Source organism: Electrophorus electricus, chromosome 7, assembly GCF_013358815.1.
Source record: "Electrophorus electricus isolate fEleEle1 chromosome 7, fEleEle1.pri, whole genome shotgun sequence".
NCBI lineage: Eukaryota > Metazoa > Chordata > Actinopteri > Gymnotiformes > Gymnotidae > Electrophorus > Electrophorus electricus.
The window spans coordinates 17,910,619-17,924,403 of record NC_049541.1 but is presented as its reverse complement, the minus strand read 5'-3'; the positions used below and the strand labels follow the sequence as shown (position 1 = coordinate 17,924,403).

The window sequence follows — 13,785 nt, the reverse complement described above, 5'->3', positions numbered from 1 at the left end:
GTTTACTGTGATGTTCTATATGGTATGGCATTAAACTTTATTAATTGTTACATTGTATCATATACATTCATACCAGTCTTACTGGAGGGCTTAAGGAATTTTTTGTGAACAAGTATCTGAAGTCTCTTGTAGGTTGAGTCATGCACTCAAACATTGCAGGTAACATCATACTATAATTACATGTTTGATATAATTGCAAGTATTTATGTGAACTACTTTTATTGACTTCTGCCCATTTAGGTTTAAATACAAGTCCTGTGAAGTGCAAAGTAGGTAACTGTGCACTGTAGAGCCTCCCAGTGTCATAACTGGTTCATTACATGTGTGTCTGTCTGTATGACTGTGTAGGAGTTATGGACTTGAATGCGTTTTCCCTACTATTCCCTACTCCCTACTAGTTTGTCCACCCTTCCACCATGACTCTCTGTCCTCTCTCTCTTTGGCGGCAGTTACAGATTCTTTCATTTTTACACTCTCCTCATCAATGATTCTTCTGTGCTCTCTCTCCTATAGACCTGTAAAGTCCCCACCTCTCCCCTCGCTGCCACAGGAGAGAACTAAGGACTGCAGAGAGGTGGTGGAAGAAATCTCACCTAGATTCAGAACTCAGCTCATACCAGTCTCTCTTTTCCAAGTTCTCATTGGACATAACATCTGCAAAGTCATCCTACTACAGAGGAAAATTTGAATAATCAGCATCTGATCCATGCAAGCTCTTCACTATTTTTCTTCTCTCCTTAATCCCCTCTCCCACTTCTTCCTCATCTCTTACTCCTTAGGATTTCATCACCCTCTTTGAGGAGAACGTTGTGGCAATCTGCCAGTCCTTTTCCTCTGTTCCCACTCTTCCAACCAGTGTGCATTCCCCAACATCCAACTCTCTGACTTCTTTTTCTCCTCTCTCCTCAGATGAAATTCTTCAACTTCTGACTTCCTGCAATCCATCTACATGTCCACTGGATCCAAGTCCTTCCACTCTGTTCCAGACAATCTCAAGAGATCTGCTTCCTTTCATCTCTGTCATCATCAACAACTCTGTATCTTCTGGATATGTGCCAACTGCATTCAAAATCGCCAAGGTGGTAGCAATCCTCTGATCTCGATGGCTCCAACATTGCCAACTACAGACCGGTATCACTTCTCTCTTTCCTCTCAAAAGCCTTTCCTCATTTATCTCTTTTCCTCACCCAGAACCAGCTGCATGATCCCAGTCAGTCTGGCTACAAACAGGCACATTCTACAGAAACAGCCCTCATAGCAGTGATGGAGAAACTTCATGCTAGAAACAGCCCTCATAGCAGGGACGGAGAAACTTTAAGCTGCTAAAGCTGCCAAACTGTCATTTGTTTTGATTCTTCTAGACCTTTCAGCAGCCTTTGACACAGTAAAACACACCATTCTCCTCTCTAACTGTCTCCCCAGGCTTGGTGTGACTAGTTCTGCATGGAAATGGTTTCAGTCCCATCTGGAGGGACGGTAATATCAGGAGACAAGGAAAGAATCCACAATCAAACCATGTAGACTCTCCACTGGTGTTCCACAGGGCTCAATATTAGGTCCCCTTCTCTTCTCTTTATATACTCGTTCTCTTGGTGATGATCTTCTCCTACCACTGCTATGCTGATGACACTCAATTATTTCTTTATTTTCCACCCTCTGACACACAGGTCTCCAGACGTATCTCAGCATACTTGACTGACATTGCGTCATGGATGACAGCCCATGACTTGAAGCTTAACCTCAGTAAAATCGAACTTCTGTACATCTCGGTACTCCCAAGCCTTACCATGACCTCACTGTTTCCTATGAGAACTCCCTGGTATAACCATCCGAAGCTGCCTGTAGCCTGGCCATAACTTTGGACAACTAGTTGTCATTCTCAACTCAATGTTTCTGACCCGGTTCTTTGTAACATATGAAGGATCCTTTCTCCTGCAGGAAGCTGCCCAGGTGGTTGTGCAGTCTTTTGTGATCTCAAAGCTAGACTACTGCAACTCACTACTTGCTGGTCTTCCTCTAAGAGCCATCAAACCTAAACAACTTGTCCAGAATGCAGCAGCATGACTGGTCTTCAATCTTCAAAGGTTCACAAGTTACTCTGCTGCTGCGCTCCCTTCATTGGCTTCCAGTAGCTGCACACATCAGATTTAAAACCTTGATATTTGCCTACAAAGCCAGAAATCGACCAGCCCCTTCATACATGAGGTCAATGGTCAAAGCCTTGTCGTACACCTACGACTGCACAGCCACTTCCAGCTCCACCATCATTGTCAAGTTTGCTGATGACACCGTTGTCATGGGCCTGATCTCGGACAACGATGAGAGGGCCTACCTGGAGGAGATTAAACAGCTGGAAAACTGGTGCCAGGAAAATAATCTCCTCCTAAACGTCAGTAAGACAAAGGAGCTGATTGTGGATTGCAGCAAGAAGCAGGAGCGGCACTACCAACCTGTGAGGATCAGTGGAACCACGGTGGAGAGAGTAGATAGTTTCAGGTACCTTGGTGTTCACATCTCGCAGGACCTGTCCTGGTCCCGCCATACCAACCCCCTGGCAAAGAAGGCTCGTCAGCGTCTTTACCACCTCAGACACCTAAGATACTTCAGACTGCCCTCCAAGGTACTGCGGAACTTCTACACCCGCACTATCAAGAGCATCCTCACAGGGAACATCACAGTCTGGTTTGGGAACAGCACCAAGCAGGACAGACAAGCACTCCAAAGGGTGGTGCGTTCAGGAGAGTGCATCACTCATATGGAACTTCCTGACCTGCAGACCATTTACTACAAGCGGTGCCAGACCAAGGCCAGGAGGATTGTGAAGGAACCCACCCATCCCAACAATAGGCTGTTCTCTCTTTTGAGGTCAGGGAAGCGCTTTCGCTCCCTGAAGACCAAGACAGAGAGACTGAAGAGGAGCTTCTTCCCACAGGCAATTCGGGCCCTGAATCAGGGAAACTGATAAACTGTGGGGACCACCACCACAATGTAACATAACTGTAAATATGTTCAATTACCACCATGTAACATAACTGTAAATGTCAATTACAAGATGGGACATTGTGTACATACATATCCATATATACATTGTACATTGTGTATATAAACATAATATACATATATTGTACATACATTGCTAATATATTTTTGTGTATATATATATATATATATATATATATATATATATATATATATATATATATATATATATATATATATATATATATATATAGAATATATATTTCTCTATGCACCCCTGTTTTACTTTTTCCTTAGGTTGGACAGAGCACTCAACCATTTCACTGCGAGTTATACTGTGTATGACTATGTATGTGACAAATAAACCAAACTTGAAACTTGAAACCGATCCGTATCTCAAGTACTTCGAACTTCAAGTACGGCTCAGCTTGAAATACCATGCTTCAAATCTCATGGAAGACAAGCATCTCACGGAAGACAAGCATTCTGTCCTGGCTCCAAGATGGTGCAATGAACTTCCACTTGCTGTCTGGACAACAGAGTCCCTTGCTGTCTTCAAATGCAGACTGAAGATCTATCTATTCATGGAATATTTCAATGACAATTGACTCTGCTCCTTTATTGACTGACTAAATTAATAGTATTGTTTATTATACTGATGTTGTTTAACAATCTCTAGTACTTATTGTTTATTACAATTATCATTGTTTAAGATTGACCTTATGTATTTTGTACTTCTAGGCATCAGCAGTGATCCCTGTATTTGTACAGTATGCTAGATCATTAGTATCTTGGACTCTAACCTACTGTACAGGCTAGGATATATTCTATGAGTAAATGATAAAGCACTTTTGTTAATTGCTCTGGATAAGAGCATCTGCTAAATGCCATAAATGTAAATGTAAATGTAAATGAGTGTGCTGTAGCGTCATCTGTAGCAGCAGAGACTATTACCTACTGACCAAGTTTCATGTCTGTAGGACTTATGGTTTGGTCTGCACAATTTGTTTTAAATAATAATAATAATAATAATAATAATAATGATAATAATAAGCACTATAAGTGCTTGGACCCTAATAAAAATAGTAGCCTTGTAGGTGTCAGTTTTTACATGCAAACGTGCATGCACATACACACACACACAATGCACATGCGTGAGCTGTGGCCACCCAGCCATATTGTATCTGTTTTGCATGTGTTTCCCAGGCAGGTTTTGTGGGACCAGCATGTGAGAAATGTGAGGAGAACATGTTTGGACACGCGTGCAACAATGGTGACAAAGATGATTCTTTAAGCATCCTCACAATTCTGGAGCTATGTAGTCCTTGTGTCTTAATTGTGTGTGTGTGTGTGTGTGTGCTCACAGAGCTCCCCATTTGTGCTGTGTTGCACTGTGGGCAGAATGCACTCTCTTTTGAAGACATTTCCTCTGGAAAACTGAAAATGCAAACCTGGTTTCTTTGGTAATGGGGTCCAATGCACGTGTGAGTACCTGTTTGATGGACTTCCTGGGAGCTGCTCTTTCATTTCCATCAGAACAGAGCAGAGCACTTTTTATACAGCTTTTGCTCTGGTACTGTTGTCAGGAAGAGGTGAAATCCCTAATCTGAGCACTTTCTGACAAATTTGGTTATCAGTTAGATGTGTCTGTCAACAAAGTGTCTTATACAAATGACTTTATATAAGGCTCAAATCCAAAATGTAACCAAGCCAGCTGCCTTCATTCTTTTGAAAAATCCTCTGACTGGTTTGTCACTATTTTTGTTTCAGGCATTGGATGTGGTGCCATTTATAATAAGACATTATGTGTAACTTTACATGTAACATGTGCAAAGGCATAATAGGACAGTTGTAATCGTCATCATGTTTGTCACTGTTGTTGTTTGCAGTGATTAACCCATGTCTGAGGAAAGTGTGTCATGAGCACACAGTGTGTATACACACCGGCCCAAATCAGCACTCATGCATGTGTGCCGAGGGCTATCAGGGAGACGGCTGCATGCCTGCAGACTCCCGCCACAGCAACTCCACTCAATGTGTTTACGATGGCCCTGGAAAGGTGTATGTGTGCACTCTTGTATTTTTTATTAATTTTAGTGCTTGTTTGTAAATAATCTCTAAGTAGAGGCAGGGTTTAGAAGCTTTGCCTGACAATGTGAAGTAGACCAAAAGATCCTCAAAAACTAGACATCATGCTGTGATTCGAAAAAATTCAGGAACAAATGAAATACAAAGTAATTGAGATCTATGAGTCTGGAAAAGGTTATAAAGCCATTTCTAAGGTTTTGGGACTCCAGCGAACTGCAATGAAAGCTGTTGTCCCCAAATGGCAAAAACATGGAATAGTGGTGAACCTTCCCAGGAGTGGCCAACAAAAATTACCCCAAGAGCGCAGCGATGACTCATCCCAGAGGTCACAAAAGACCCCACAACAACATCCAAAGAACTGCAGTCCTCACTTGCCTCAGTTAAGGTCAGTGTTCATGACTCCACCATAATAAGACTGGGCAAAAATGGACTGCATGGCAGAGTTCCAAGACGAAAACCAATGCTGAGCAAAAAGAATATAACGGCTCATCTCAATTTTACCAGAAAACTTGATGATCCACAAGACTTTTGTGAAAATACTCTGTGGACTGACGGGACAAAAGTTGAACATTTTGGAAGGTGTATGTCCCATTACATCTGGCGTAAAAGTAACACAGCATTTCAGAAAAGGGACATCATACCACCAGTAAAATATGGTGGTGGTAGTGTGATGGTCTGGCACAGTTTTGCTGCTTCATGGACTTGCTGTGGTAAATGGAACCATGAATTCTGCTGTTTACCAAAAGATCCTGAAGGAGAATGTCCAGCCATATGTTTGTGACCTCAAGCTGAAGCACACTTGAGTTCTGCAGCAGGACAATGATCCAAAACACACCAGCAAGTCCATCTCTGAATGGCTTAAGAAAAACTGAATGAAGACTTTGGAGTGGCCTAGTCAAAGTCCTGACCTGAATCCGATTGAGATGCTGTGGCATGACCTTAAAAAGGCGGTTCTTGCTCGAAAACCCTCAAATGTGGCTGAATTACAACAATTCTGAAAAGATGAATGGGCCAAAATTCCTCCACAGTTCAGTAAAATACTCATTGCTAGTTATCGCAAACGCTTGATTGCAGTTGTTGCTGCTAAGGGTGGACCAACCAGTTATTAGGTTTAGGGGGCAATCACTTATTCACACAGGGCCATGTAGGTTTGGATTTTTTTCCCCCTTAATAATAAAAACCTTCATTTAAAAACTGCATTTTTTGTTTACTTGTGTTATCTTTGTCTAATATTTAAATTTGTTCGATCTGAAAGATGTGTGACAAACATGCAAAAAAATATCAGGAAGGGGACACACTTTTTCACACCACTGTACGTACTTCTTTTCTTGCCTGACAGGTGTACATGACTGGAGGGGTTCCTTGGCAATGGAAAATTTGCTTTGGCAATATAATGCAGAGACTGCAAGATCTGAACTCAGAACCTGGAGGCCTAACCCTAGCTGTCCAGTGCCATCAGTCTGTTTGGTGAGTGACATGTCAACTGCTCAATGCGATTGATCTGCGTGGTGAGTGACACTGGCTGTCCAATGCTAGCATGGCTTTTAGTGAAATTTGGTTGGTTGGTCATATAATTTACAGAAAATCTAAGGTCAAGAAAGAGCTGTGCTTGACTTAGAGCTCAGAGATTCACACATGTTCTGCTGTGCCTTGTTGGTATTTCAGAAACAGTCATGTCCTGGCCTCTGATGTCACGTGGACCGTTCACTGTTTTTGTACCAAGCAACAAAGCTTTCAAATCAACATCTGTGAGTTCAGTCATACAGACCATCAATCATAAAATTATATATACACTACTGTTCAAAACTTTGGAATCACTGCATCAGTGTTCTCAATAATCCACATTTTTGTGGATATGTACATAAAATTATTATAATGTGATATTAGAATTTAAAAATTCATGAATTTTCCAATAACTTTTAGGAAGCACATAAATACACAAATAATTTTGTCCAGAATTATGTAGAATTGTGCAGATGACTCCAAAATGCTTCATAGACATGTATGGAGAGAGTTAATAATAAAATTAATATCCAGAATACTTCACAAAGGGGTGGAAAGCAATGATCAAATCTTGAGGCAGATTATTTCAGGAGAAATTGCATTAAATTCAATTTAATGAATTATTCAATAGTTAATGACCTTTAGTTCACTAAAATACTAAATGATAGTTTAGAATGACATATTTTATTACATATTTTATTTACTACATACATTATTTAGACCTACATTGCATAAAGTTGCATAAATATGGGAACCCAAACTTTTGAAGTAGTAGTGTAAATGATAAAAAAGTGCAAAAGACATCCATGTTACACACACACACACACACACACACACACACACACATGTGCATCGTACTGTTCTGCTGCTGCAGGTGAAAACTCTGGTGGCAGATGATGGTGGCACTTAATCTTTCGCACAGGTCCCCAAAGCTGGTCAGTGAGGGGCCTTGCCAGCGAACTGAAGGACTTAATAAACCTCCTATAAAAGTTGGCGAAGCCTAGAAAGCGTTGTAGTGCTTTTCGTGTAAGTGGTCTTGGCCCAGCCTCCACCTTGCCTGGTTGCATACTCACACACCCTTGTTCAATGGCGTACCCTAGGAAGTTGACCTCCTTGCGATGGAATTTGCATTTCTCCACCTTGCAATACACGTGGTTCTGTAATAAGGTCTGTAGCATGGCCCGCACATCGAGTACATGTTGGTTCCAGGAGGGGGAATAGATCAAAATGTCATCGATATATGCGACGACGGATCTTCCCAAAAACTCCCTAAGAACCTCGTTAATGTAGGCCTAGAATATCGACGGGGCTGTTGCCAAACCGTACGGCAGTAAGTTCTTTCTGTGCAGATGGTAGCAGGCTGGACCCAGTTCAGCAGAGCTCAGGAGGACCTACGTCACTGTTTAGAGCGCCACATGCCTGCTGTGCATTGTTTCTGATGGAGGGTCCAACTATAGAGGAAACGAAGCTTGTGCCCTTGTAATCCTGGGTATATATGCAATGATTTTTTATGTGTCTTGTTTAGATGCAGTCTGCAGAAATGATTCATTTCAGTTCAGTGAAGACCCTTCAGGGCTCTGACGTCTCTGTGAGCTGCGTCGGAGAGGACCAAATAGTGAGTGATGGAAAAGTCTTGGACTCAGGAGAGGAGATTCAGGTGAGCAAGGACCAATCAGGGAACAGGGAGCACTTTCCAATCTGTAGTGTTGTGCTGTGTGTGAGCATGGGCTGAAAAGGATTGAATGTTATTTCTAAAGTTAAGTTGGCTACTTTACCATACTTAATATTATTGATATCACCCACTCTTTTTTAGGGTGAACATCAGTGTCAAAAGTTGTCAGATTGTAAACAGGAATCTAAAGTTCAATAGAGGTTTGGTTTATGGTTTTGACTGCTTGTTAACACCTCCCAGCCTTGGGGGGCACTGTGATCAGAAGGACACTGTAGACATCACAGTAAGTTCCACATAATTCCAAGATATGCTGACAAAATCCTCTACTGATATGCAGCATGCATATTATATGCAAATTATATACTTCCCATATTAAAAATGTTTCTTAGCTATGCTACACTCTCATTTTGTATTATATATAGATTATATAAATGGTTTATGTTTCTATGACAGATGCCTTGCAGATATTGTGCTGTTACAGTATCATCTGATTGCCCTTCAATAAGTAAACCAAATGTACTTTTCACAAATCCATGCCCATTTCACTATATACACATAAATGACTACCTTTATAAAAAAAAATCATAAATACTTCATCCAGCTTATACAAACACTATTTGAAAGATATTACATTTATTTTATATGTATTTTTCCATAAAGATCTCTCATTTAATATGTTCCTTGAGTTGACTTAAAGCTAATCATTTCTATATAAGTTAAATGTAACATGTTTTTGGAATGCCGTCTATACAGAGGTGCGACCTGCCCAGACGCTTCTCATCTTTGAATGGTGGATGTCAGTTTGTGCACACCATGGTCATATGGAAACCCAAGTGCTGCTCAGGTTAGTACTGCAGGGATTGTCTCGGTACAGTAATCCAGACTTCATTCACATTTTACTACAACTCATTAATCATGTTGTTGATGGCAGCTATATTTGGGCCCTTCTGGGTTCTTAAACATTGTTGCTTTTGCATAATAACAGTGAAAGTGATAGTGGCATTGTGTGTGTGATATTCTCACTACAACCTGTTCTCCAGCCTGTCCTGGAGGGCCAAGATCCCCCTGCAGTAACCATGGACAGTGTGATGAGGATCACCTAGGCAACGGCACCTGCACATGTTTTCCTGGGTTCCAGGGAGTGCCCTGTGAATTATGCATAGATGGCCACTTTGGACCAGAGTGCAAAGGTCACATTCTCTACTGAACATTTAATAATCTAGTTGAAAAGTGTTTGCAAAGCTGAGCTGTGTACTACAACGTGTGATTTTATTTATGCACCTAACTAGACTTTTTGCTAGTATGATTTCATTATACATTCAGCTTTCCACACATGAATGGCACAAGTACTGTGCCATAATCATATCCATGAAGAGCATTTTCAGGTGGAGTGGGAGGGGGGAGCAGTTGCAAAGGCATTCTTGAGCTCCTTGAAGGCCTTGTCAACCTCCTGGGTCCACTTAATCTTTCGCACAGGTCCCCAAAGCTGGTCAGTGAGGGGCCTTGCCAGCGAACTGAAGGACTTAATAAACCTCCTATAAAAGTTGGCGAAGCCTAGAAAGCGTTGTAGTGCTTTTCGTATAAGTGGTCTTGGCCCAGCCTCCACCTTGCCTGGTTGCATACTCACACACCCTTGTTCAATGGCGTACCCTAGGAAGTTGACCTCCTTGCGATGGAATTTGCATTTCTCCACCTTGCAATACATGTGGTTCTGTAATAAGGTCTGTAGCATGGCCCGCACATCGAGTACATGTTGGTTCCAGGAGGGGGAATAGATCAAAATGTCATCGATATACGCGACGACGGATCTTCCCAAAAACTCCCTAAGAACCTCGTTAATGTAGGCCTAGAATATCGCCGGGGCTGTTGCCAAACCGTACGGCAGAACCAAATACTCATAGTGGTCTGTGGAGGTGCTGAAGGCTATTTTCCACTCGTCTCCTTCCTTGATCTGGATTAGGCTGTATGCGCTGCGCAAATCAAGTTTCGTAAAATATCTGGCCCCTCACAGTTGTTCAAACACTCCTGATACCAGGGGCAGCTTGTTGAGTCCTCTAATCCGCACAACGTCTCAGGGCCCTGTCCCTCTTCTTTACGAAGAAGACTCCTGCAGATGCCGGAGAGGTCGAGGGTCTGACATACCCTTGTTGCAGAGCCTCTAATATACTGTGCCATAGCCTGCTCCTCCTCCTGAGAGAGGGAGTAGATTCTGCACCGGGAGGGCACCACTCCCTCCTTGAGTGTTACCGCGCAATCCCAGTCTCAATGCGGTGGAAGCCGTGTGGCTTTGCTGGGGCTGAAGACCTACTCCAGGTCCTGGTACTCTAAAGGAATAGGCACCTGCTTCCCGGCTTCAGGACTCTCTATGGAAGTAGCCTGGAGGGGTACTGCCTTGTTTGGGAAGCACCTCCGATAGCAGGACATGGCCCACTGCCGGATCAGTTTTTTTGCCCACAGCATCTGTGGATTGTGCGTACACAGCCAAGGTAAACCTAGGGTGAAAGTGTGAGACAGGCCTGGTAGGAGGAAGAAACTGATGCGTTCAGTTTGTCGTCCCCCCCCCCCCCCCCCGGTGACAAGGAGAACCCTGGGGGTCACATGGATGATGTAACCTAGACCTACCACACCCCAATCCAAGGCCTGTACGCTTAGTGAGGAGGGCAGAGTGATGGCCTTAATACCTAGCCTCCTTGCAAAGCCCCAGTCCATGACTTTCCCAGCACCTCCCAAATCCACTAGGTCAAAAGTTGACAGTACATGGCCTTTGCACGATACCTGGACCAGATCTTAAACATGGGATGAGAGGAAGAACAACTCACCCTACTGTTGCCTCCTCCTCACTGTACCCCGGCTGCATCCAGCTGCAGGGGCTCCTCAGGAGTGTTGGTTTGCCGGGCAGGTCCGGTCTCCGTTCATAAACACGTCAATCTGCGCGGGTTCCTGCCACTAAGGTTCGGAATTCCATTGCGTAGTTGGCTGCAGATCTCAACCCCTGCCTTAGGCACAACAGTGATAGCCCACAGAGCTTTCCCTGATGGGGATGGTTGAACACCACACGTAGTTCTCCAATAAATCCTGCATAATCGTTCGTAAATGGCGAGTTATTTGTTACCAATGCCGCACACCATACTCGTGCCTTTCCCATAAGTCTTGAGATGACAAACGAAACTTTAGCATGGTCGGACAGTCGCGGCTGATATCCGAAAAACAGCTCACACTGCACAGTGAACCCCTCGCAAGTATCGGGGTCCCCGCCGTATGCCTCGGGGGAGGCAATCAACCCTTTAACCCCCTCGTGTACTGGCGGGTTGACGGGGGAGCTCGTTCTGTGCTCGGTACTCAAAGTCGTGTGATGGATGCGCTGGCCGAGCGTCTGTACCACAGAGCGAACCTCTCCAATCTCCTGTTTCTGCTACTCTAGCATTGCCATCTGGACAGCCAACAGGTGAGCCCATTCAGGGCTGCTTGCTTCGCAAGAGGTGAAGTTCCAGCAACAGGTTCTTTATTATCCATTTTTAATATAAGCAACGATGGCAAGGCTATTGGCCTTCCAGGAACGGGGTAGTGGCTCGCAGTAGACTTGTGTGGTCTTGACCGCTAATGTGCAGCGTTGTCCCTCCGAACCTGTGGGTGTATAAATATGCGTACTGGTTAATGACTCGTAGGTGTCTCCTGTCAGAAGACAGGTGATTGTGAGCAGGGAAGGTGAGTGGTATGGTCCTGGTCTGGTGGGGGCGTGTCTCACTCTTTAGGGGACCGGTCAGCCGTGACACATGCTGCTAAATATAAATGGTGTGTGTGTGTGTGTGTGTGTGCTCGCATGTTTATTTATTTGTTAATATTATTGTTTTACCAGATGTCAAATGTGAGTGTAAGATGGGCTACATTGGTGATGGATACACTTGCACTGGAAACCTGCTACAGGTTCTGATGTTCCCCAGTAACTGACACTGACTGGTCTCATAAATTGTTCCCATCCCCAGCAAATCTTGAATTGCTCCAGAACTTCAGCATCAGGTCAAGAATTTGTGAGGCGTCTCAGCAACATAACCACCTTGTCCATCCTGTTTGTGCCTGATAATGACGGTCTCTATGAGAACGAGGTAGCTTGGTCCTCTCCATACCACACAGATGTCTGCATTCTTCATGAGTGAAGATTAAAGGTGTTTCACACTCCCCCTCTCTCTGGAATAGACACCGTCCTACAGGGCTTTAGAGCACCACCTGCTGGATGGGAGAGCTCTGGTGCTGCAAGCTCTCATTAACGTCAGCCATGTTCGAACACATCTGGGACATACACTCAGTTTGAAAGGGGTTCCTAGCCTGCAGAGCCCCCAGGCACTGGTAAACATTTACCTCATTTAAGCTGCATTATAGTTAGTGGATGTTCTAAGCAATTACATTTACTTCAAGTCTAAATCAGGCATGCACAATGTCTCCTGAAAACTGTTAGTGGATGCAAATAATTACCAACAAAGTTTAATAGATCCTTTCTGCCTCCAGGCTTCCTCTGGATATGTCAATGACCGTTACATTATCGAATCTGACATTTTTGCATCCAATGGGATCATCCATGTGCTGCATGGACCGCTAAAAGCTCGACCCCCTCCGGCTCCTTCCCTCCACCCCGCCCACAAGGCAGGGATGGGCATCGGTGTTCTGTTACTCATCATCCTTATTGTGGCTGGAGCATTTGTGGCCTACCATTTCTACACCCAGCAATCCAAGCCTTTCCAGTTCCACTACTTCAAGGTTAGTGTGGACACGGTGCGTCACAAGATAGCAACATGTTTTTAATATGCAAACAGAAAAATTAATCCAAACATGTGAAGAAGGATTTAATAAAAGGAAAATGAATTAGACTGTTATAGTGTGTATATGCAGTATGCAAGTATGTGTGTTTGGCTTTCAGGAAGATGAGAATGAAGACAGCAGCCCTTCTGGATCAGCCCTGTACATCTCCAACCCCACGTATGAGTCCACACCTGCCCCCACTGACCCCCACCTCCCAGCAGATGAGGTAAGTAAAAGAATTACAGTTACAGATTACAGTTATGCATAATTACAGTTACAGACTGAAACAGAACAAAACTTTGTGCTGCCCGGTTCTAACACTGGACTGTGTTACAGAAGGATGACGAGCAGCAGATGGTTGCCAGTGGCTCTTATGATCTTCTGCAGGATAGCTGAAGAGATGTGGGATCTCACTCAGACACTCTCCGTACAGCTCAGAGCCTGAACTGCTGTAGAGCAGCAGGACACTCAAGTGCTGCAGTACCTTAGCAGACCATAAGAGGGCCGAAGAAAAAAAAGAAGGGCATTGAAGGGCAGTTTCATAAAGCTGAATTGAAATGAACTGGACATTGACGACCCAGTAAAATGGGAAGTACTTTTGTGATTGTGTGTAAAACTGTTTATGTCTCTGTGTGCATGTGTTGTGTGGTTGAATGTTTACATGTTTGTTGGCCTTGATTATTCCTTTGGTAGAACAAGTTTATGTTCATGTTACCACTACATGCACAAATAAACAAACAAAAGCATTT

General features: G+C 43.5%; 1 protein-coding gene across 1 annotated transcript in view; it reads left to right on the top strand.

The window, feature by feature from the left end:
* LOC113569049 (stabilin-2-like) overlaps positions 1 to 13,785 on the top strand; it is a 48,223-nt gene extending 34,438 nt beyond the window's left edge. Inside the window, 1 exon segment of the mRNA XM_035528189.1 lies at positions 13,376 to 13,785. Coding sequence (XP_035384082.1) covers positions 13,376 to 13,432 — 57 coding nt within the window. The 3' untranslated portion in view covers positions 13,433 to 13,785.